The sequence below is a fragment of the Chenopodium quinoa genome, unplaced genomic scaffold (genome assembly GCF_001683475.1).
Source record: "Chenopodium quinoa cultivar QQ74 unplaced genomic scaffold, ASM168347v1, whole genome shotgun sequence".
Lineage (NCBI taxonomy): Eukaryota > Viridiplantae > Streptophyta > Magnoliopsida > Caryophyllales > Amaranthaceae > Chenopodium > Chenopodium quinoa.
In genome coordinates, this window is record NW_018744502.1 from 7,491,443 (window position 1) to 7,516,693 (window position 25,251).

At 34.0% G+C, this 25,251-nt stretch overlaps 1 protein-coding gene across 1 annotated transcript; it reads left to right on the forward strand.

The window, feature by feature from the left end:
• Nucleotides 1-12,764: 12,764 nt before the first annotated feature.
• LOC110698124 (magnesium transporter MRS2-1-like) lies at nt 12,765-25,197 on the forward strand. Its single transcript, XM_021875536.1, has 7 exons — nt 12,765-12,898; nt 13,142-13,196; nt 14,036-14,630; nt 23,700-23,828; nt 24,032-24,367; nt 24,449-24,496; nt 24,799-25,197. Exons 3-7 carry the CDS (start codon nt 14,055-14,057, stop codon nt 25,027-25,029), a joined length of 1,320 nt encoding a protein of 439 aa, XP_021731228.1. The 5' UTR covers nt 12,765-12,898; nt 13,142-13,196; nt 14,036-14,054; the 3' UTR covers nt 25,030-25,197.
• The last annotated feature ends 54 nt before the right edge of the window (nt 25,198-25,251 follow it).

A 25,251-nucleotide genomic window follows, 5' to 3' on the forward strand; every position in this document is an offset into this window, starting at 1 on the left:
TAGTCCATTAGTTCATGCCATACATCTTGGTGCGTGCAAGAACGCACATATGCCTAGACTAATTTGTCATTTGTGTGCAAGCCGATATATTCACGTGAATATTAAAGCACACCAAAGTCTTTAATTGATGCCTAAATAAAAAGTCAAATTTGCAAAGGAGTAATTTCATGTGATTTAAGGTAACGATAATGAAATATGAGTTAGCTTAATTAATCCCTTGTTATAAGTTGCATACAAGATATGTTGAACTTCATAATATAATTTGGGGAATGTACGTTACATCATATATATTGTTTAATCCTGTATATTTATTTTTAATTACAACATTTGCATGCTTGGATTAATCTCTCTACACGCTATGTGGGGTATTTACAAACTTCTTCATTTGTGTACTTCTAACAATGAAACTTAATAATGTCAAGATATAGGAAAGTTGTGTGGCCATGGTGAGAAAGTAATTGCTGTGGTGAAAATTAGTCGATTTCTTCGTTTATACGACTTAAAAAGAGTGTTGTAGAATCTAGTAAAATTGAATTTTAAAGTTAGACGAGCCCAATAAACTATTAGCAAGAAAACAAAATTGACAAGGATGCTAGATGAAAACTTACACCAATCCAAAACAGAATCAATTTTTTGTAAGAAAAGCAGCCTCTTCTAACCAATAAATTTCTATGTCAACTATATATATTTTTTTTTAACACGGCAAAATGTGTTGGTTTTAAATCTTGCTACTTTATTCTTTAATACTCCCAACAATCTATACTAATATATTAAAAGACATTTCTAACAACGTCTACTAAACTCCTCTCACTACGCCACGTCATCCATTCAAGTACTCATAACGTCACGTGGCTCTTTTTTCCATTGATTTTCATTACATGTCATGCACTCATAATAATTATAAAAAAAAATTCTCCACAAGATTTGATCTCTCAACTTATAATTCAAGAACTAATACTAATATATTAAAAGACATTTCTAACAACGTCCACTAAACTCCTCTCACTACGCCACGTCATCCATTCAAGTACTCATAACGCCACGTGGCTCTCTTTTCCATTGATTTTCATTACATGTCATGCACTCATAATAATTATAAAAAAAAATTCTCCACAAGATTTGATCTCTCAACTTATAATTCAAGAACTAAATGTCTTACCACCAAGCTATGTGATTCTTTATGTAATCTTTTGAATACAAAATATTAATGTGTAACAAATGAAAATATGAATAACAAATTTAATTACAAGAAAATAAAATCATAAATTACAATGTATATTAATGATTAGTTAGTTTCATGTAATAATTCGGGGCATCACCCGGGCCCAAAAACTAGTTTAACTAAAAACATGCAAGTGCATAAGTTTGAGTGTTTGACATATTAATAAAAATATATTTTAAAACACATTAAAATTATCTATAGAATAACAACATACCTCCTCTACTTGCGCTGTCCTTCCTTGCTTAATAATAATAATAATAATAATAATTAAATTAATAATTATAAATTTTATAATAATAATAATAATAATAATAATAATAATCGACAGGTAGCCTTATGTGTTGCGGTTTGGTGAGTCTGACTCACCGCGGAAACAACCCCGACCCAAGGAATCACTCGTAATTAATAAAACCATAAAGCATAAATAAATAAACACAAGAAAAGGAAGAACGAATCATACCCTTGAAGCGAGCTTCGCCCTCTCAAAACGGGCTCTTACTTGAAAGCTTTGAGCACCGCAAATGTCGTGCCTCCAACGATATCCACACACAAAGGACAAACACGACTTTTTAGGTCCGCTACCCTTGGAGTTAGCAAGGTCCGACCAAAACCCAAGTGTTAATGGAGTTTAAGAGTTTTTCCAAAATATGGAATGCTCTTTCTAACTCCCACTCAAGCACTTTACTCCAAATCCCAAGGTTGGTATATATAGAGGAAAGTATGAGTGGGAATTTCTATCCCATCAATGTGGGATTCATGAAATTCCACAAATTAATTTAAAGCTAAATTAAATTAAATATATAAGCAAGTAATAAATCAACAAGTGTCCTAGTCATATGTAAAGAGGAGTATGAACCACTTGGAGAGGAGGGGACCATACTTGCTCCCCACTCCTTCCTTTCCTTGTGACACTTGTCCACACCAAAAAGCAAGCATACTTACTAGATTCCCCTTTCTACCCAACCTAGGCCCATGGCCCAGCTAGCCTCGCACCATGCGGGCTGCTAGCTGCTGCCAGCTCGGCCCAGCACGCTTACGCACATCAGTGCGGGCTGCTAATGTCGAGGGCGCTGCTAGCTAGCCACGCACATGTGCGGGCTGCTAGCAGCAGCGCACGCCAGCACGCCACGCACTGCTTGCGGGCTGCTGGCCGTGTTGTGCTAGCATGCCTCGCACATGGTGCGGCCTGCTAGCCACGCCTTGCTAGCATGTCTCGCACATGGTGCGGGCTGCTAGCTCGGCTAATCCCCTAGCACTCGGGATTCCGATGTTAGGGGTATTTTGGTCATTGTTGATTTATTACTAATTTGTCGTCTCGTCTTTTTATTATTTTTGACTCGACTTCCGACGCTCGGTTTCGACGCTCTAACCTCGAATTTCCGACGTCTAAATATTTAACACTCGGGCGACGAATTAATTTCTTCCGAATTAATTCGTCGAGTCAGTTCGTATATTTTGCTTGGGTGTGACCCGAAGGGTTCAGTCAAGATTAAGCTGTAATATTAATTATATTAATATTACTGAGCGGAACCCGCCATCAAAATAATACACTTGTTCGAAGGACACCATTCCTTTCATTATGGAAGTCCCAGTGGTTGCGGACGGTCCCGATATCGGGTTGGGTCAGACTATGAATGGTAAGACTTACCGTAGTGTTCTTTGCTACCGGTTGGGTGTTCCTTTGTTCTCCGTTTCAACATCGTGTTTTGTTTGCTCAAGGGTTTTTTATGGGGATATTTATGGGGATCATGCGGTGTCTTGTGCTGGGATGGTGGGTATTAAACATCGGCACAATGTTGTTCGTGACACCCTTGTTGATATTTGTTTTCGGTCTGGGATTTCTGCTCGAAAGGAGTTTAACATTGGGTTGATTGGAGGAAATGACAGGGCTCTACGACCAGCAAATGTGCTGCTATATTCCTGGGATAGAGGCCTTGATGTATGTGTTGACTTTACGGGGTCTTCACCTTTGACGCAATCGGGGTTACCTGACGTTGCTCTTGGCCGTGTTGTGTTGGCGGCGGCTCAGCGGAAGCGGGACAAGTATGGGGCGCGTTGCAGGGCTATTGGCTATGGTTTTCTTCCATTCTCCTTTTCTTCGTTGGGGGAATTAGATAAGGATGCTATTGCGTTGCTGAAGCGGGTTCAGGCGTTCGCTAAGACTTAGGATATTGGTGCTTGTGCAGCTACTCACGTCTTCAGTAGGAACGGGTTAGCTATAGCTAGAGTGGTGGGGGCCTAGATTGTATCTTGGCTCCCCACTAATTTCTTGTAAATTGATTGACTCTATAGGTTTTTATAATAATAATAATAATAATAATAATAATAATAATAATAATAATAATAAGACTTGTGTAAGATGGATGTGCGTTAATTTTATTGTAAGACGGTCAGTTTGAGAGTAACTTTAACTATTTTTATAGTAACTTTAACCCCTCAAAGGTTAACTTTTAATTTGTCATTGGTTTGAATTTCATTTTAACGTGTAGTTTCTTATAGATTCATGATTACATAGTACATACTATAAATACTAATATGATTAATGATGTGTCTAATTTATATAGTATTTTATCCCCGTCCCTTTGTCATAATTAGTAGTGTTTTTGGCTCTTTAGAGCCACTTTTATTACTAATTGGTGTTTTCTAGTATTTTCGTAGTTTTGGTTGAGTTTTGTAGGAAATTGCACTTTTGGAGCATTTTCCCGGGTTTTCATTGAGCAACTACGAACATTGGAGGAGCATGACCGTCTTTGAAGCCCAGGACCAGTTAGAGTCATCAAGCCGGTGATTAAGGGCTCGGTATATGTGATACCGGGGCATTTGGACCAAGTATTCAAGACCCGAAAAGGAAATCCGGATTGGGCCGAAGAATCAAAGCCCAATCGAAGTCCAAGCCTCGAGGTGGAATAGGGCTCGATCCGCTCGATCGGGCGGGCGCGCAATTATGGTGCTTCTAGCAAGGCCAAGGCGCGCCTGATCGGGTGAACATTAGCTCGATCGGGCGCGGCTGCTTAGAAGAGAACGTGAAGAAAAAGGCGGGCCCGATCAGGCGGCCCTTTGCTCGATTGGGCGCGTGTTTCTTGGGAGACTTCTTCGCCGAATTCTTAGTTTCTAATTAGGAGTGTTTTAGTGTTGTTTTAAGTACGATTTAGTAATATATTTTTGTTTTAACTTCTTCTCTTAGACTTTCTCTCTCTACCTAACTTTAGATTAGTTTCTCTCTCTACAACTTTGTTCTGAATTCAACTCCTTAATTTTGATTACTTTGGTAACGATTTCTCATACTTTAATCTCAGTTATTTACTTTATTTCTTTCATCATGTCTTCTTTAATTGCTTTGTTTAGTTTATAATTATGTCTGAGTAGTTTCCTTTCTTGGGTTTGTGGGGCTCCATAAATAATATGAATGGGTAATTTATTGTTGTTGATTATCAATGCTAGATTAATTTCCTATTGATTTATTTAATGCTCTGTGACTAGATTAGGCCTGATCTTTTATGCATGAGTTTGACAATATTGATTCGAGATTCGAGAGATGAGAATTGATGTTTAGGTCTAGTTTCAATAGGCAGGTTAATTTATAAATGGTTAAGTCGAGATTCGAGAGATAAGATTTAATACCGGTAAATTAATTTTGTGATTGTAATACGTAGCGAAAGCCCTTTATGATTTGATTAATTGATGCATTCATGATCGATTATTATGTTTTACCCTGGAATATTGTTTATTGGTGAACCTATGCCCTAGGTATTTTATTCATTGATTTTATCTATTCTTATTCTTCTCTACTTTTACTCTCTGTAGTTTAGTTTCCTATCCATTTTACAAATTTGTTACTTAATAATTTAGATTGCTTTAAATAATTAGGAATAGAAAGACCAGTTTCCCTGTGGATTCGACCCTACTTCCCTATCTATTTTAGTTAGTGGTTTTAGGAATTACTTTTGATTAGGTGATATGACTTTAGCCTGTCAATTAATCTAATGTATACATAATAAGATTTTTGTAAAATAAAATTAATTATTAGAATAATAACTTATGTAGTATAAATGGTAACTTTAACTCATTTTATAATAAATTAATATACACCTGCCTTTTGGAGAATTTGGTTAATAATAATTTATAACTTGCTATTTGATACGATTTTAGGGTGTTTTGAACCTAGTTTACTTGATAAAAATTGCGTTTTGGTTCATTTTTACTCTATTATTATGCAATTTTTGTGTATCCTATGCTTCACGGGTTGTTGGTGTTTTTGTTGAGATTCTAGGTTCAAAAGAACGACCAAATGGAGCCCATGGATACAAAGCCGAGGTTAGAAGCAAGAAGATGGATGAAAGAAGCCAAGGAAAGGAGCATTATAGAAGAAAAGATGAAAAAAAGGGCTTATAAGACCCTGCACGGCCGTGCCAGACCTTGCACGTCCGTGCAGGAGGTTCCAGAAAGCTTCAGCAAGCTGCCAAGGCCTGCACGGCCGTGCTTAATCTGGCACGTCCGTGCAGAAGAGGGTGCACGGCCGTGCCAGACTTTGCACGTCCGTGCAGGATTGCTCCAGAAACTCAGAACATTCTGCCAAGGCCTGCACGGACGTGCCAAATTAAACACGTCCGTGCAGATGTAGCTGCACGTCCGTGCGGAACTGCTCGATTCTTAGCAGTACGTTCTGCCTCAATTCTGCCCCCTCTGCACGTCCGTGCCGAATCTGGCACGACCGTGCTTATGCTTGCACGTCCGTGCCGAGTCTGGCACGTCCGTGCAGACCTGCAGTCGAACTTCTTCCTTGTTTTCTCCGTCCTTTTTATTTGGGGGTCATATAAATACCCCTTTAGAGCTCATTTGTAGGGGGTATGCAGTTTTTGAGAGCTTTTCTCTTAGTTTGTAGTCTTAGGACATTAAATTCTCAAATCATTAGTTAGTTCTCAATTATTAGCTTGGAATTATTCAAATTCAATCATTGTAGAAGACAAAATCCACCATTGTTGCTCACCTTGAAGCTTCATAGTAACCATTTCTTACTCATCTTCTCTACTTCTCTTTACTTTGTTGTTAATTATTTTCTAGTTCTTGCATGTTTTGGATTGTTAATTAGCTTAATTCTTAGTTTGAATTTGTTCATGAATTGCTTGAAATCTTTAATTGCTTTAACCCCCATGGATTGTGAGTAGTCTAAATTCTAGGGTTTGGGCAAAACCCTCAATGTAGTCACTAATTACTTGTTGCATGTGCTAATTTGGTTGTTGTGGGATGTTAATTAGTTGAGCTTAAGTGGTTTAATTGCTTAGTTCTTGTATATAGCCATTGCTAGAACTATTTATCCAAGCTTTCTCAACGAAGGATCGAGAGATGAACTTGAGTTAGCTCCCTTATGCTTGATTGACCCGAAATGCCATGAGAATACGGATTACCGGTCAAGGGAATGTTTATGTCATCGTGATTATGCTTTAACACTTGTTTTATGCTATGTAACCACGAGAGTAGGTTGTATTCATGATTCAAGTAATCCCTCTAGCTTGAAAGAGTAGTTGGGTGCTTTAGATGACTTCCCCTAATTTATCCCATCAATTTACCTTGATTGTTACATGCTAATTGTGATTTGTGATGAAGTTGAGTGGTATAACCCAAGCCCTAGATTCCTCTTAATATTGTTAATCTCCTCTTAGCTTTAGTTGAGTTGAATTAGAAGTTACTCAAAACCAACCCAATTTAGAATTCATTTAGCTTATTTAAACGGTAGTACTCGGTGGTTGATTCAACGCCTCTCTTGGGTTCGACCCTTTCTTACCCTTACTATTGTTAGTGAGACCAAGATAGGAATTATTATCTTTGGTAGGCTCGACGACGGCCTATCAATAATCTGCTCTACTCTACTATGCTAAAATCTCCTTTACTCTGCTAAAATCTGCTTAGCTCTGCTTTATTGAAATCTACTATGTTTTGCTCTGTCCAGAAGCTCAAAAGACCGTTAAAAAGAATAGTCATTTGAAGAAAAAAAAATCATTAAATGATGTGTATGTTCTCTTTGTTCATAATTTTTTTTTAACTCCCGAAACTTCTTTGTAGTGGCTCCCTTCCATGCCTATTTTTGGGAATTTTTCTTGAATGGATTTGTTGATTTTTTTTTTATTGCAACCTCATTAGAATTGTATTATTTAGTGAAGTCATTGCTGTAAAAATCTATAATTGATTGCACTAATTAAGGGTATGTTCACATTTACTTAATTTCAGTTCAACTCCAATCACTTCAGTTCAATTCATCTCCAATCAGTTAAGTTAAGTTTAACTCCTAATTTTCCTTTCTTATAAAATATTCATTTCAGTTCAGTTTGGTTTAGTTTAGTTCAGTTCAATTCAGCCCCAATTATAGTTCAGTTCAGTTCAGCTCAGTTTAGTAAACGTGAACAGACCCTAATACTTCGTACTTTATTGCCTCCGTTGTCCCATGCATAATGTCATATAAGCTTTTAAACTCATTGTCATTTTAACTACTTTAAGCTCCAATGGCTAGCTATTAGCTTACTATTTAAAATGAAACCCACCTCCTTAATTTATGTTTCTAGATTACAAAAAGAAAAATTGTAAATAATAATACAACCTTTGGCCGGTTATTTTTCAAAATAATAATACAACCTTTCGATTAATTTTCAATATGATAATCTTTAGGAGGTGTTGAATTTAAACAGGCAAAAAAACTTGTAACCTGTTGAACAAGTTACCAAGACACGTGTTGTCATGTAATTGGTTTAAAATTTTTTATAAAATAAAAAATAGATTTTATTATTTTAATTAAAATTGTTTAACGTAATTACCTTTTAATTGGTTTTACAAAAAGTAACTTTTAATTTTTAATAAAATAATTATAATTAAAAAAAAAATCCATCCAACACCCTGCCACCACCACTTCTTCCCCACCCCTCCCCTACTCTTCCCCTGCCATTGATATCGCATTTATATAGGATTTATAGGCACGATTATGCTAAGTTTATAGTAGTTTTTTAGGTCTTTTTGTTGCCTTTTAGGTCGCAAATGCATAAGTTGTTTTTTTTGTGCTCTATTACGCTTCGTTTGTGTTTTCTTAATGTTTCAGGTAGTTTTCATAATTATTTGGACACTTTCGGAGTAATTTTAGAAGAATGAGAAAATGAAAGGATGAAACGTCGATGAATTGAGGTCGATCAATGAAATATATGTGTTTTTGGAAACTTAAGTTGATATTTATATGCATAGGGAATGGATATAGCATTCACGAGAGTCGCTAGGCACCTTTTGGAGATGAAATTGAGTTAGAAACGAAGAAAAACGATGGTTTACAAAGTGTCAAAATAGACCTTTGCTCACTCTTTTGATCATAACTTGAGTTCTACATATTGGATTGTAGCAATTCAAATTGCGTTAGAAACTAGACTTGAAGAGCTTTCCAACGATAGGTCACAAGTCCCTATACGCTTCCTAAAACGTGAGATATAATTCCTCCATGGATTTGTTCTTGAGTTTGTTACTTTAATTTTGAGGTAATTTTATTTCTTTACTTTAATTATGTTTTATTTCTTAAATCTAGTTTTAATTATTTCTTCCATGTTTGAGTAGTTAATTCTATGGTTTGGGAGTCATGTTTATACAATGAATCTTGATTAATATTATTGATATTTTGATTATTGATTTCTCTAACTGATAGTGTTTTGTTGTTAATCTTACAACCTGATCAATTGTATGATTAATTCATGTTAATAAGAGTTTGAATGGAAAGATCTTACTTTTAGATTCTTACCTACAATTAGCAATACTGATTATGTTAGCGACCAAAATACATATGTTGAATTAAGAGCATTAAGACCCGACCGTACGCTTAGCAATTGCTCTAGTTAATTGATTAATTGAATTGATATCGGTATTTTGTAGATTTAGAATTATAAGCCTGGTCAAGGCCTTTTTATTATTTGTTTTATCCCTGTTTTAATTTTGACTACTTTCTTATCCTAATTTTGTGACATAGGGCCTGTTCTCTTCCGTTGAAATTCAGTTTAGTTCAGTTCAGTTCAGCTTTTAATTTATGTCTAATGATATTGCTAATGATATAAAGCCAAATTTCATTCTTTTAAGCTCTTATTACAACGACGACGACGACAACAACAACAACAACAACAACAACAACAACAACAACAACAACAACAACAACAACAACAACAACAACAACAACAACAACAACAACAACAACAACAACAATAATAATAATAATAATATTAACAATAATAATAATAATAATAATAATAATAATAATCAATAAGTAATAAATAATAATAATAATAATAATCATCATCAATAAATAATAATAATAATAACAATAATAATTGAAATAATAATACTAATAATAGTAATCAATAAATAATAATAATAATCATCAATAAATAATAATAATAATAATAAAACAATAATAATAATAATAATACTAATAATAATAATAATAATAATTAATAATAATAATAATATTATTATTAATAATATGTACATTTGTATATACACATATGTATAGTAATAAATAATCAATAAATAATCAAAGATCACTAATCCGTAGTAAAAAATCACTAATTAATAAGTTCAATTCAGTTCAGCTGAGTTCAGTCGATCGGAACAGGCCCATAGTTTAGTTTCTCCAATTTCTTAGAGGTTAGATTGAATAGACATCTCTCTATGGATTCGACCCTATTTACCCTACTACATTGTTAGTTGGTTTTGTTAGGAATTTATTTTTGACATGTGTACGACAACCTATTAGCAATCGCCGCCCAATCAACAAGATTAGTGTCAGACGACCACCCTCGCATCTCCTTCACTCACAACCCTGCTTCCTGCAGCAACACCTTGCCCCCTGATGCGGGAGCAATAGACCAATGTGGGTATTCTTGAGAATTCATGGAATTTAAAGAAAGCCTACACTATCTTTTAGTTATTATTAATTATTAGGATTTTTGCCTACGGGTATTTATCTTTCACTTGAAAGGATTTTTCCTATTTTTAGGCTTTAAGAGTTTTAGTCATTAGGATATTTATTTATTTGATTTATTTATGTTGGGATAGATTTTGTAGTTGGTTAAAATATGATTAGTAGATATATTAGGATTAGGATTCTTAATATTTTATCTTATTTTAGGATAAAATTATTGGTTTTCTATCTTATCATTGTACGATTTGTCACCCTATAAATATGGGTGTATATCAATAATAGTTTAAGAATGAGAGAGATTTGTTATGGGAATTAATCCTTTGAGCGTTGCTCGTTTGATTGTTAATAAAAAACATCACTTGTTGCGACTTGTGATCATCTTCTAGTTGCGACTAGGAAGAGACCCTCTATTCCTGCGAGAATTAGAGTACTATCCTTTTTATTTTTGTGTAATTTCTTTAGTCCTTATTAAAATCCAAAGATCCAATGTTATTATAGTTTGCGAGCCTTGTGAGAGTCTTGAGAGATCCACATCACTCCCTTTGCTACACCCACATGCACCACCACAACATCAGCCACAATTAGCACCACTTTGCTCCCTGCGCTGTTCCCACGCGCACCAATTGGTCCAAACCCTCAACTCCGATACACGGCCACTTCATCGCCACCACTGCAACCCCCATTTGGGTTTCGAGTTTAACCCAGAAATCCCGTTTTCCAGGGTTTCGGGTATTCTCGGTTAAACCGATTTTTGGTGGTTTTAGGTGAGGGAATAGGGGTTTATAGGAGCCAGAAAACAGGGGAGAGGGTGGTTTCGGGGTTGCGGTGGTCGGGAAGGGGTTGAATCGGAACCGTTGTTCGTGAAGGTGGAGGTTGGTTGCGGTTTTTGCGGGCTAGGATTCGTTTGGATGGGTGGCGCGACAAGTAGGGGAGGTCGAGGTAACGACGGTGGGTTCGGCGGTAGTGGGTGAGCCCGACGCCGGCAGGCCGACTTCTAGGCTGGGGGAGAGGGGAGCTGCGTGAAGGGAGAGGGAATGGTGTAGGATGGTGGTGAAGCCGTGAAGGTGGTGGCAGGTGGTGTTTTTTTATAAATAATAAAAGTAATTTTTAGTTTTATATATTTTAACAATTAAAAATATTAAATAAATTATAAAAAATCAATTAAATTTACAAACCTAGTAAAACAACAACATGTGGCAACATAACTTGTAAAATCAGGTTACCAACCGGTTTTCGCCTGTTTAAATTCAACACCTCCTAAAGGTTGTAATATTTTAAAAAAATAATTGAAAGGTTGTATTATTAAAAGAATCGGCCAAAAAGGTTGTATTATTATTTGTAATTTTTCCATTATAAATATTTATTCTAATTTGTTTTATTTTAGCAAGTTCTTTTCCAAGACAATTAGCTAGCTTGGCAAGGCTAATTTATTTGGCCAAACTAATTACATATTCTTGTCCCAATAGACAAGCTAGTAGGTAGGAATTATTTAATATTGCAAGCAAGTCTCTACCTATAACCATTAAAGTTGCTCTAATCCGTATTTAACATTGGTTTATAATTGGACCCATAATCACATTAGATTCAAAATTTTAAGCGCATATAAACCAAAACTATATAAATTTAAATTGTAATAAAATGGAATAATGGGCTAACATTACATGCATCAAATTATACTCCGTCATATTCAAACAAAAGTATGATTCAATAAAGTAGTATTGATTCAATCAATGCCATCTATGGCTCTCAAAATCATTATCACTGGGAAGCTAAGCGGAAGTTAAAATGGAAAAGGGAATAATACAACATGAAAGGAAAAGGCAAATGAACCATGTAGTATTTTTCTTAAAGAAAAACAAAATTAATATTATAATTTTGAAATACACACACATGACATTTTATTGATATTGCATTTTTTTTTTTTTTTGCAAATTTTTTTATTTGTCATACACACACAAAAACTCACTCCAAGAGATTAATTGCTTGTTTTACATCATTTTTTGTTTTTTAGTTTTATGAAAACCATACACCAATCAAAAATATGAAACAAGGAAAAAGTATTTTTCACTTTTCCATTATCACTTTTCAAAATTATTACGGGTATCATGATTTTAATAAGTGTGACCAAATTTTGATTTAATGTGACACATATTGTACTCTCTCATTATTTTATAAATAGAGTTGAAATTTTCTAATATTCATATGTGACTTTTTTTTTTTTTTTTTAACCAATATATAATATTACCTCCGTCAATGGTTATTTGCAATTTTGGGTATTATTTGTGAGATATACAAAATTTTAAAGTTATAACCATTAACAAAGGTACTATATAAATATGATCATATAATAAATTGTTGGGTTTGTCCTGATGTCTATTTAAATATATTGAATTTTTTTATTACTTTTTACTAACCTTTAATTAAAGATGTTAATGGGTAAAGTTTTTTTTTTAAGTCAAATATGCAAATCCAACTCTATCCAATTCTAGTAATTTTTTTTTTTTTTTTTTTTTAAAAAAAAAGGGTATGATTTTGAAAAAAAAAACAAACAAATCATGGTTTTAATTTTTGATTTTTTTTTTTTAATAAAATTGGGTATTATTATTATATTTGTTTAAAATGATTTAAGGTACACCCATCTTTTGGCATCCACAAAATTGAAGGGAAATGGCAAGAAAACAATGCAGTTCAGTAGTACTCGTACTATACTTTAGCATTTTCCAATTTCTACTGCCCAGGTTTGTATTTTCTCTCCCCGTTTCATAATCTTACGATTTCTAGTTTATTCCAATTTTCTTTTTATAATCGTTGTTTATGGTATTTTGATTTGAATTTTATGGAGTTTTAATTGGGTATAAATCAGTCAATTAAAATTAGTATAATTAATGTAAATTTTTGGGAATTTTAATTTTTAATTTTTGTGGTTTTAGTTGGAAATTAGGCAATTTGATTATGAGGTTTCCTGAATTATTCTCTTTCAGTTTCCAATTGATGCGAATTTCCATCTTCCATTGAACTACTGAAGCAGCTTCTGAGGTAAGATATTGTTTCTTTTTGTAATTATTGAATGTTAATTTTACAATCTAGGGTTTACCGCTAATTTAGTTTTCAGTATACTCAATTTAGGGTTCTTCTAAACTTGATCATTGAACTATTGGTTATGATTACTAAGGTGATGAAAGATCATAACCAGTGATTTTGTTGTTACAGAACAAAATTATGTGATTTTTCGAGCTTAATTTGATAATTGATTCAAATTTGCCTTTAATTGTTAGGATGGAACTAAAAAATTGGACCTTTTCATCCAAAATAATGTGAATTTTCCAGCCTAATTTGATAATTGAATCAAATTGCAGTGATTAATCTTTTGAAAGGCTTTATTTTTATCATTTCATTTTTCTTTATTCTATTTTTATTATTATTTTTTTGTCATGTAGTTCTTTCATGTGATTGAGCTTCTTGGCTCAGATGCTTTCTTTAAGATTCCTGTCAATAGTAATATAGTATGAATTATTACGAAGTTTATGCCTATATGGCAGTGAAATTGCAGGATATGTCAATATTATACTTATAGTACGAAGTACGAATTATTATATGACTTACAAAATTTTTCTATTGGAATATAGAATTGGTACTTTAGGCTCCCATAAATATTTTGCCCTTGTCTCCAATATCTCTGAACTCGCCCTTAGTTTCACTTTTCTTGGAGTAGTTAGCACACTTAGAAGTTTCTGTTATTTTGTTTGAGTGTTGTGTCAATATTTAACGAGCAAAAAATATTGTTTTGTTGCATGGTAGGAATTGATCAAGAGTATGACTAAGATTACATGCTAAATTTTTTAATTATTTTGTCAATATGATCTTTAATGTGGCAGGCTTTAAAGCTTTCTGCTGATGGCAGAGCTAAAGGAGCCCCTCCTTTCAAGGAAACCTGCCTCAGCTGCAAACCTTAGAGAGATATCATATCACCCCTCTGGGTCTGGGCGCCCACCCTTTCAAGGGATGGATGTTTCGGGCTTGAAGAAGAGAGGACAGAGCAGTCGCTCATGGATTCGGGTTGATACTTCTGGGAATTCAGGGGTAATAGAAGTTGACAAATTCACAATGATGCGCCGCTGTGACCTCCCTGCCCGTGACTTACGACTGCTTGATCCGCTTTTTGTGTACCCATCCACTATCCTTGGTCGAGAGAAGGCCATAGTTGTAAATCTGGAGCAGATTCGTTGTATTATCACAGCTGATGAGGTTCTTCTTTTGAATTCCCTTGATAGCTACGTATTACAGTATGTTGTAGAGCTTCAGAGACGATTGAGGAATGCCGGTGCTGGTGAGGCTTGGCAGTCGGAAGATGCTATGACTCGAATGAGAGGCAATAGAAACTTTGACACCTCATCACCTGATTATTTGCCTTTTGAGTTCAAAGCACTGGAAGTTGCTTTGGAGGCTGCTTGCTCATTTCTTGATTCTCAGGTTTATACTCACCCTCCTTTAAATAAAACATGTAAATGTAGCCATTCAAATGAAGGTCTTTCTGCCCCTTCCCCGTTCATATGTATGTGCAATAGTCTAACCAAGGAATCCACGCAGAAACACACACATGTATGTACATAACACTTTTTGTTATACATGCACCTTAGTGACCTTACTTTATATGCTTAATAAACAAAACTGTTTTCTCTGCTACAGTGATGGGAATTTGTTTAATAAAATTTTTTCTGGGGTGGGGGTGTTGGATTGAGGTTTGGGCTGATATTGTTATCTCAACAAGACGAAAAAAATATTAAAAGTATAGCATCATGATGTGCTTTTCCCGATATATAGTTAAGAATAGTTCAGGTTCGAGAAGTTGCTGAAATTCATAGTCTGGGTAAAAGAAATATTATCTTGAAAGCTATTAAGTGTTGAAAGGGTAGGGTATGGTAAAAGCAGTAAAGCCTTTTTTTTTTAATTTCAATTTTTCGGTTTTTTGCTGCCACTACAGGTTCTGAACCGAGTTGTATAAATGTTCCCAAAAGTTAGTCTAATCTCTCAAAATAGATGGGGGTGATTGTTTGCCTGAGAGTTTGTTGGTGGCGACTTTATGGTAATCAAATAAGAGTGAAATAAGAAGTTTCTGGTGTGTTTTGGGCACTTATGCTTACAGCTTGTGTGAAAGGCTTTATTAGTTCTTCTGTGATGGTGATTTGGGGAACTCTCCTTACTGCATTCTTAGCTCACTTTTGTCAGAGAAGAGGGAATGTGGCTGTAAACTTGGATTTTGTGCTAAGCATTTTCAACTTTGTTATGAGTTACAGGAGGATAAAGTGATATATAGATCTAGACCCTTAAAATATTGTAGTTATTTGGATGTTGCATCCAAATTTTTGGGATAAGGGTGGTAGATCAATTGTCCAATAGGTGGCTGAAGTGAGTTTTATTGATTTCGAACTAGATGTTTATCAAAGAAAATTGATGTGGATCTATAAAATTATTGAGATGTTTAAGTAATAGGCATACAATTGTTTGGAAATTAGAAAGTGCCAATGTGAGTTGAGTTAGGAAATCTAATTTTGGTCTAGTTTGGTTAGGTTTAATTGTTTTTTTGGTTCAATTCAATGTCCTGTTATTATCTCTCTCTGTCCTGTCAAAATTGACTGGAAAACTTTTTCATTCCTTTCATAAAATTATTGGTTCCTTTGATTGAGGAAAAAATTGGTAGTTTTGGGCTTCAATTCATTTTCATGTTGGTTTTACCTGGTTCTTTCATTCAAGTCAAAACTTCTGAACTACACGGATGTTTATGTTTTATTTCTTTTATTTATATTTTCTAGAGTGTGCATGCCGCTCTAGTGAGTAGTGAATAGATGTTACCAAACTTAATATGGGTTATAAGGGATTAAGTTGTTAATAGGTCACACAACCCTATATATTTTGCAATTTATGTGGACATTGTATCCAAATTTTTGGGGATAAGGAGGTTAATGACTAATGACCAATGGATAGCTGAAGTGAGTTTGGTTTAGGAAGAAGTAGATGTTTGTTGATAAAATTTGAAGGTGTGGAGGGAAGAAAAACATTGAGATGCTCAAGCAAGCATAGTTTTGGTCATTCATAAGATTGGTAAGTTAGTGAGTGCCATTGGGCTTTTTAAAATTACAGAGAATTAAAGTGCAGAGTGCTACTGTTTGGAATATGAAGCTAAGGGTTTTTTTTTTTTTTTTTTTTTTAATACTTTTTTTTTTATTTGATTTTAATAAAAGCTTGGTTGGGGAGCCTAATTGAGATAAAGTTGTATTCCATTCGTCAGTATACATCGAGATGAATCAAATAAACCCCACTTGACTATGTTTTTTCTTATGTATTGGAAAGAATTTAGAAGATTCTCTTACGCTACGAATTGTGTCTAGATTTCAAATGGGAATAACGTTTAGGAAAGGTGGGAATAGTTTGTTTAGAAAGATCAATTTGAGGTGCACTAAAGAGGTGAACATGATCTCTAGAGTACTCTAGTCAAAGAGATTAGTTAGATGTTATGTTTTGGGTTCAACTTAGGTTGGTTTTGAGTCAATTTCTAATGGAATTTATTTTCGTGTAGTTTTCATTTTCATTTTTTGGTCAATTGAAAACCAAGATTTTCCTATAACTTTTGATTTACGTGGAGGTTGAGGTTTTCTTAAGTTGTTTTTTGTTCTTGTATGGGATATTGGGGTTAAAGTGGTCAACAGTTCTAAACCCTTTAAATTTTGATTTTTTTTTGTGAACTTTGCATCCAAAATTTTTGGGATAAGGTCACAAGGGCTGTAGAGATTGAATGTCCAATTGAGTGATAGAGTGGATTTGGCTTATGGGAAACTAGATGGTTGTTAAATAAAATAGGTGTGGTGTCAAGAACAATATTTATAAGTTCTGATAAACACCTTAAAACCGTATTTTACTATCCATAAGATTGACAAGTTTGGTAGTGCCACTTTTTAATAATCTAAGAGTTAAACTACGATTTAGGATGATTATTTGGGGTCAATTCCGAGTGGAATCCATTATCATGTTGTTTAGGTTTTGGAGAGAGGAGGAGGGGGAGGGGGTTTCAAATTGTAGTCAAAAGTTGTTTAGGTTTTGTACAAACATAGTATGGGTTATGGTTGCTAGCATGGTCAGTAGATCTAAACCCTTAATATTTTTAACTTTACGTGAACTTTGCATTGGGACAAGGGGGAGGAAGTTTCAATTTGTAGTCAAAAGTTGTTTAGGTTTTGTACAAACATAGTATGGGTTATGGTTGCTAGCATGGTCAGTAGATCTAAACCCTTAATATTTTTAACTTTACGTGAACTTTGCATTGGGACAAGGGTGGTGGATTGAAATTTAAATGGGGTGCTGAAGTGGGTTTGCTTATGAGTAACTTTTGAGCTCATGATGGACAAATATTACTCGAAAATTGGCAAATTACTGACCTTGTGTAATAATCAAAGAATTAAAGTGTAAATGTGCTGCTTGTGTAAGCTCAAGGCAGCCTCAAGCGGGTTTGCTGATATAGGATGCTACGATAAAGTTACCCCTTTTCTTAAATCTTTGTAAAGAAAACCATTATTGTTTGATGAGTCACACATCGGAGTAGATTTCTATGCATAGCACTTGGTTTGAGAGGCCTTCTTAGACCGATGATAATGGATGTGGGTCAAAGTAGGAATTTTTCTTTCACCGCAAAAGTGGGAAGGGTAATTTTTCTAAGGTATGGAACTTAGCATACTGGGTTGGTAACTAATGTGTATAAGACTTTTGTTAAATTGCTTTGCGAAAGGTAGGGTGTTGATTATTAACATCAATGCTTTTGCGGTAAAGTACATTAATGTTTATATGTATCTTATAGCTTATGGGATAGTTATTGTGTTATACCTTTTATCAAAAGTTTCTAACATTTAACGTTTACCCAAAAATTAAGGCAATTGTAGTGGCAGTATTGATGGATAAAGCGAGAGTGAGTGTAAAAATAAAATTTGAGGGATTATAAGAAAAGAGTGAGTGGAAAGGTGTATATATTGTGAGGGTTAGAGGGTTAAGGTAGTATAAGGGGTTTGCTTAAAATGGAATAAAGTGAAAGTTTTAAACTTTCTAAAATAGATGGAAACAAAATGTTCAAACACTTATAGAAACGGATTAGTGTTAGCGACACTTAGACATGATTGTTTTTACATTGATTTGTGGTTACTTAGGGGCCGCGTGGTTGAAACTTTTGGAAGGGGTTGGAATAGAGTTTGAATCTATTCCATCTATTTTATTGTTTAGTTAGACCTTTTAGTTATTGAACCTCATACCAAGATGTTTCTAAATCTACCCCATCCATTTAGAATCCCATACCCACCTCCACCTCATAAGATTCACAACTTCACTAGTATGGGATTTTGAACCCATTCCTCCCTAGTATATTCCTTCCTAGTATTAGATTCTATACTAATGCATTCTAGGTTAACTAACCAAATGATCCCTTAAGCATTTATTGACTAAGGCATTTAATTACAAGATTGTGTTTGTGACTGAAAGTCTTACATGTTCTTTGAACTTCACGAAATAATTAAAACAATATTCCCTCCATCTCATGTTCCAAAGCCTATTTTATTGGAGACTGCTGGAGTATAATGGGTAATAAGATCAATTAGTGAGAAATATATAGAAAATTATATGGGAAATAATTATTAGAGCTGCAGCACCTACTTTTGTATAATTGAATAATAGAGAATTCTTGAATAATATGTTAATTAAATTGTGTATTTATTTTTCTTTCTTATATTATTAAAATGATGTAACATCACAATATATATAGTGAATTACAATTCTAAATTAAGAGAGGTGGAAACACTAAGAGAATTCTACGCCTTACAAACAATTTAGTATCTCTATTTGTAGTGTTTGCTTATTTTCTCTTTAGCCTAAGATTATACATTGCAAAATCACTTCTTACATATTTGAGTTTTTTCACGGGAATTAAGGAGGTTTTGATATCTTAAAAGTAATGATTGAGAGTACATATATGCATTTAGGGTTAGAGAGAGATAGAGAGAAAGAAAAAGTAGTCGCGAATAAAGCTGTTAATTCGAGTAAAAGGGTTGGGTTAGGGTTAGGGTTAGGTAAGTGTGGGTTGGGCCAATTTGAGTTGGGTCAATTCAAGTTAATGTCGTAACCTATGCGGGTCGGGTTTGAGTAGGGTCATGCTTGAGTCGGGTCACGTCGGGTCATACATCTTATCGAGTTTGGGTCGAGTTAATAACAGGTTACATTCAGGTTACAGGTGAATAATAAGTCGGGCTTAATTCGGGTTTTCACGTGTTAAAACGGGTTAGGGTCATTCTCGGGTTCGAGTTGGGTTCGGTTCAAGTCAATAATTTGCGAGTTATAATCACGTCGAGTCATTCTCGGGTTTAAGTCGGGTGCGGTTTAAGTCAATAATTTGCGGGTTATATTTAGGTCGGGTCATTTCCAAGTCGGGTTATTCTTGGGTTCAAGCCGGGTTTGATTCAAGTCAATAATTTGCGATTTCGGTTGAAGTAATGACAAATTACTTTCAAATAAACATAGGTAGTTTTAGCCTTACGAAGTTATTATGATATTACAAGTAGATTACTATATATATAGCATATATATTTATTTAGCTAGTCAATATCTACCATAATAAAGATGTATAAAATAATAAGTTGAGTTGATTTAAGGTCGGGTTAATAACAAGTCGTGTTGATTTGAGTCGGGTTTGTAGTTGGGTCATTAACAAGTCGGGTTAAATTCGGGTCGGGTTAGATTCGAGTTTTAACGGGTTAGAGTCAATTTCGGTTCAGGTTGGGTTCGCTTCAGGTCAATAATTTATGGGTGATATTCGGATCGGGTCATCTCCAGGTTGGTTCATGTTCGGGTTCAGGTCTCAAATACTCGAGTTAACTCGTCGGGTCAGATCGGGTTCGGGTCACCATTTTTCCGAGTTCAGACCGGTCAGTTAATAATCGAGTTTGGGTCAGTATTTCGAGTTGGGTCAGCTTTTGACAGCTCTAATCATAACTAGTAAAAAAAAAAAAAACGAAAAGAATATAACTTATATTTGTGAACACATCATTGAAATTTAAAGAACGTGATAATTTTGGTGAAACAACTTTTAAAAAAGGTAAAAGATAATTACCAATTGATTTTTATCATGTATTTAATGTCAAATCATTTCAAAATATTCAGTTTTTTTATAATTTCACTCTCTAAAATTATTTTTTATCAAGATTTCATTTTCAAATTTTAAAATTTGAAATTCATTTTCAAAATTTCAAATTCCAATATTTTTTATTCTGTTCTCTTTCTTTTTTTTTTTTAAAAAAAAAATCTCTAAATAACCCATTATATATTTTTATATTTTGTTGTGATATTCATTTTGGTCATGTGTTTCTATTATGATGTTCATATGATTTCTAAATGTTCATGTTCTTTGATTGTATTTTTTTTACCCAATGTTCATTATTTATTGTAAAATGTTTTTTGAATTTTATTTTAAATAAATATAGAAATGTTTTTTAAATAATATTATCATGTTCTTTATTAATATAGCTATTGTTCTTTAGATCTATTCGAAAATCAATCACCAATAGGAGAGATCCAAAAGTATATCGTCTTCATTCTTCATCAACCTTTATGATCCAGATTTCAAAAAATATACATGTACACAATTAGATGATATTTTTTTTTGAAAAAATACGCAATAAGATGAATATAGTTTGTAACTTAAAGAACATATAATTCAAATCCAAAAAACATAGTTTATGATTATGAAGAACATATAATTTAGACCCAAAGAACATATTAATCAAACTCAATGAACACATTCATTTCAATGAATAATGAATATGGATAAAAAAAATGATAAAAGAACATTTATCCCAATCCAAAAAAACTTCATCTTCAACCTCCGAAAATAACACAATTTTTTTTTTTTAAAAAAAAAAACCTAAATTTTATTTATTTATTATTTTTTTCTGAATTCATTAATAATGTAAAAACATTATCATCAACAACAAAATTATGAAACATAAATTGAAAATCCTTCAATTAAGGAGCATAAATTTAAGAAGCTGATTTCTTTTTTTTTAAATGACAATTTTCATCCAAGTGTACCATGGTACACCCTTGTGTACAATGTAAATTTCAGTCAAAAAGTACAACCTTTAAATAGAAATAGACTTTTAATTTTGGTTTACCCAAAAAGGAATACATGCTTTGTAATATGAGATGGAGGGAGTAAAAAATGACGTAGAGACATGCAGCGTTATGCAATAAGGTCCAAAAAATAGTCTTATCTATACAAGCTATATAAATTAACGGAGAGACATTATCATAAGTTCATAACATTCAGACAACAGATTTAGAACTTAAATGTAATATGCTTGATGATCGAGACCTTGGAGTAGAGCCCTTTGCATAGCACTGGTTGAAACTTAAAAGGCTTTTTAAATTGGTCGGATTAGTAGATTGACAATCTCCATGGAATTTGACCAGGGTGTGATTTTGTATTCCTTCATAAAATTATATCTGATGGTTGATTTATGAAAAGGTGAGTATAAAGGATTTTTGTCTGAGATGAGGGATTATGGATTTTTATTTGATCACTAATGTTCATAAGATCTTGATTGAAGTTCTTTAGGTTGTTTTATTTTGAAGTATGATGCTTTCATGGTAGAATACATTGGTGTAAGGGAAGCAAATGTAGGATGTGTAACCTATTGCTGACTAGATAAATGATTCATATCAAGGGATGGATACTTTGATATCTGAATTTTACCATAGATTTTGAGTAATCTATCACATAAAATTTGGGAAATTTCACAGATACAATTGTAGAGAGAAAAGGTTGTAAGCTTCCATGGAAAATATGGGTATTGGGCTGTCTTTGGTTTATGTTTATAGTGCTTAAATCTTAAGATCGTCTTTGAGCATGTCTTTGTTCAAGGATGGGAGACCATTTACTCCTACATTTTGTTTCGAAAGTTTTACTGTAGTATAGATAGCAATTACAAGAGAGATTATAGCTGGTGCAAAGGCTAAAATCCCTTAATTCTACCCATCAAATAATCTAGAAAATATTAAATACCTTCAAAAATCCAGGAAAGTTGCTCAATTGCAGTACTTGGAAGTTATCGTGTCTGTGAAAGATGTCATCCGCTGTAGAGCACTGGCTTAGAGGAACCTGTGAAGTTTTCAGAATATTGTGAAGCTTGCTATAGCTTTCTTTTTGTTTTTGTTCATTTCTTTGCTGTTTTAAAAAATTCAAACCAATGGAGTCCCTTTAAACTACATTATTATCACAGCGCATCATTAATAAAGCCAAATACTTGTGTACAAAACAAATTGAACTTGAGAAATTGGATGCTCTTGCAAGAAATGAGTATTTAGAGAGCAAGTGTCTTTGTATTTGGTGTAAATATTAAATAAGGGTATCTCAGTCATTTCATTTGTTAATTAAGGGGTTAGCTTCAAGTTGTCTTATTAACCAAATTAATGTTGGAAAGCGTCATTAATGCCACAAAATGTAGTTGGACAGTAATATATGGTTTGCAACGCTCTTTCCTGCTTTTCTACGCAATCCCCACTTACAACACTCTTTTCCCTATTTATTATAACACAAACTCCACAATCTTCTTCTTTATCTTACACATAGCCACTTGCTATATCCTACTCTTGATCTTTGTGGAGTGGAAATAGTAAGTGTTACTACTTCAAAGGTTTGGAGGTAGTACATTTCTTTGGAGATTGGTAATTGGCTTTTTTTATGTACTTTGTGCACATGCACATGTGGCAATGTCAGTATTTTCAGATGAATCATGAATGAAAGGGTTTCGATGGCCATTATTTTAACCTTGTATTCTTTATGCCAAAGAAAACTATTCTACCTGTATTATTATATTAGCATGTAAAACAACCTTAAGTAAAATGTTGCTTCCAAGGCTTTTAGATCATTGCACTATTAAACATCCCGAGATGCTCTTTTGGAGACACCATTTTATTGTATTTTGGTGCTATGGCTGCTATGGTGTAGTACATTGGAAGATTGAAAAGACAGTTTTGTAAAATTGTTTAGGTAAAATAACTACAAGGCTTCTGGTGACATGGTTTCTTGTATGTTCTTAATTTTAAATTGTCACCTGATGTTTTTGCTCAGGGCCTGTTTTGCTTAAATTGCTGTAGTAGTTTAGGTAATAGTAGAGTGAATACGTCATTTGTGCATAGATTTTATGAACTGAGGCCGTCAGGCTTTAATGAGTCACAAAATTTTGTTGTTTGTAAAGTTGTAGGAAGTGGAAAGTGCTGTTGGATTGTGTTGTTCTAAGTTGTTTATTTGTTGATGATTTTACCTAAAGTTTCTGAATTGTCCAGGCTTCTCATCTAGAAATTGAATCATATCCATTGCTTGATGAATCAATACTTTAAATTTGGAACGTGTGCGTCGACTGAAAAGGCAGACTGTGTTGCTTTGACTTGTTGGATTGTGTTGTTCTAAATCTGTCTGTTGATGATTTCACCTGAAGTATCTGTATTGGCCAGGCTTCTGAATTAGAAATTGAAGCATATCCATTGCTTGATGAATTAACATCAAAGATCAGTACTTTAAATTTGGAACGTGTGCGCCGACTGAAAAGCAGACTTGTTGCCTTGACTCGAAGAGTGCAGAAGGTACTGTACAGTATTGTGGTTAAAGTTCTATTATAAAATTTATGGTTAAATTCTGGGAAAGGCATAGCTTTTGATGATTGGTTTCTGTAAACCCCGAACCCCAGAAAAGATATAAACCTGGGTTAGTTATTGTGGCAAACTGATCATTAACTGTGAACCTGATGTAAACCTTGGATCTATTTATATTTTCATCTTTCTTATAGGTTAGGGATGAGATAGAGCAACTAATGGATGATGATGGGGATATGGCAGAAATGTATCTTACAGAGAAGAAGTCACGAATGGAAATGTCATTATATGGTGATCAATCAATCTTAGGGTTAAGATCAAATGATGGTGCAGTGTCCATCTCGGCTCCTGTTTCTCCTGTCTCCTCTGCCTTGGATTCACGAAAATTAGAGAAAACTTTTAGTATCTCAAGAAGCCGGCATGGAAGCATGAAAAGTACGGATAGTGCTACAGAGAGTATAGAAGAGCTGGAGATGCTTTTGGAAGCTTACTTTGTGGTCATTGACAGCACCCTTAACAAGCTTACTTCTGTACGTTGTTATCACATCTTGTTTTTTTTACTATTACACTGGAACTTTTATTTACATGTTTCATTCCTTCATTAATTGCAGCTGAAGGAGTACATTGAGGACACGGAAGATTTCATTAATATTCAGCTGGTAGGTTTGGTTACGTCTATATAAATAGAAGAATGAGAATATGAGATTGAGCATAAACTTGAAGGGGGAAGGGGAAAATAAAGGGAATAGGCATTTAACTGAGCCATTAGACACTTTGACTGAGCCAAATTTGAGGAATTTCCTCATCTGTTTGATGGGTGTTTTAAATTTAGCAGAAGGATACATTTACCTAAGAAACCGGGCTAATTTCTAAAGTGGATTTTTTGGAGTCCAAAAGACAAATTTATTGCATTGGTTTACCAAGAAGTGTTTCTAATTCCATTTAAACTATTTTCCTGCAGGACAATGTTCGAAACCAACTGATTCAGTTTGAATTGCTGCTAACTACTGCAACATTTGTTGTTGCCATATTCGGAGTCGTAGCGGGTATTTTTGGAATGAATTTTGAAATTGAATTATTTAATTACCCTGATGCGTTTAAATGGACTCTCCTCATCACGGGAACGACTGGGCTCGTGATATTTGGTTCATTTCTATGGTTTTTCAGATACAAAAGGCTAATGCCACTGTAAATGCTTTTCATATAAGTGACGGAGGCAGTCATAAACCTAAGCAATTCTTTTGCGATTAGGTCCCCTTAGCCGTATATTTGTTGGCCAAATACAATTATGCTTCTGATGTAGATATAATTTTGTTCATTTTTGACATATACATAAATTTCTGATTGAACTATCTTGCTACTTTGTTTGATAATCCAGTTCATATATTGTTGAAGCAGGATTGCTCTATCTGTT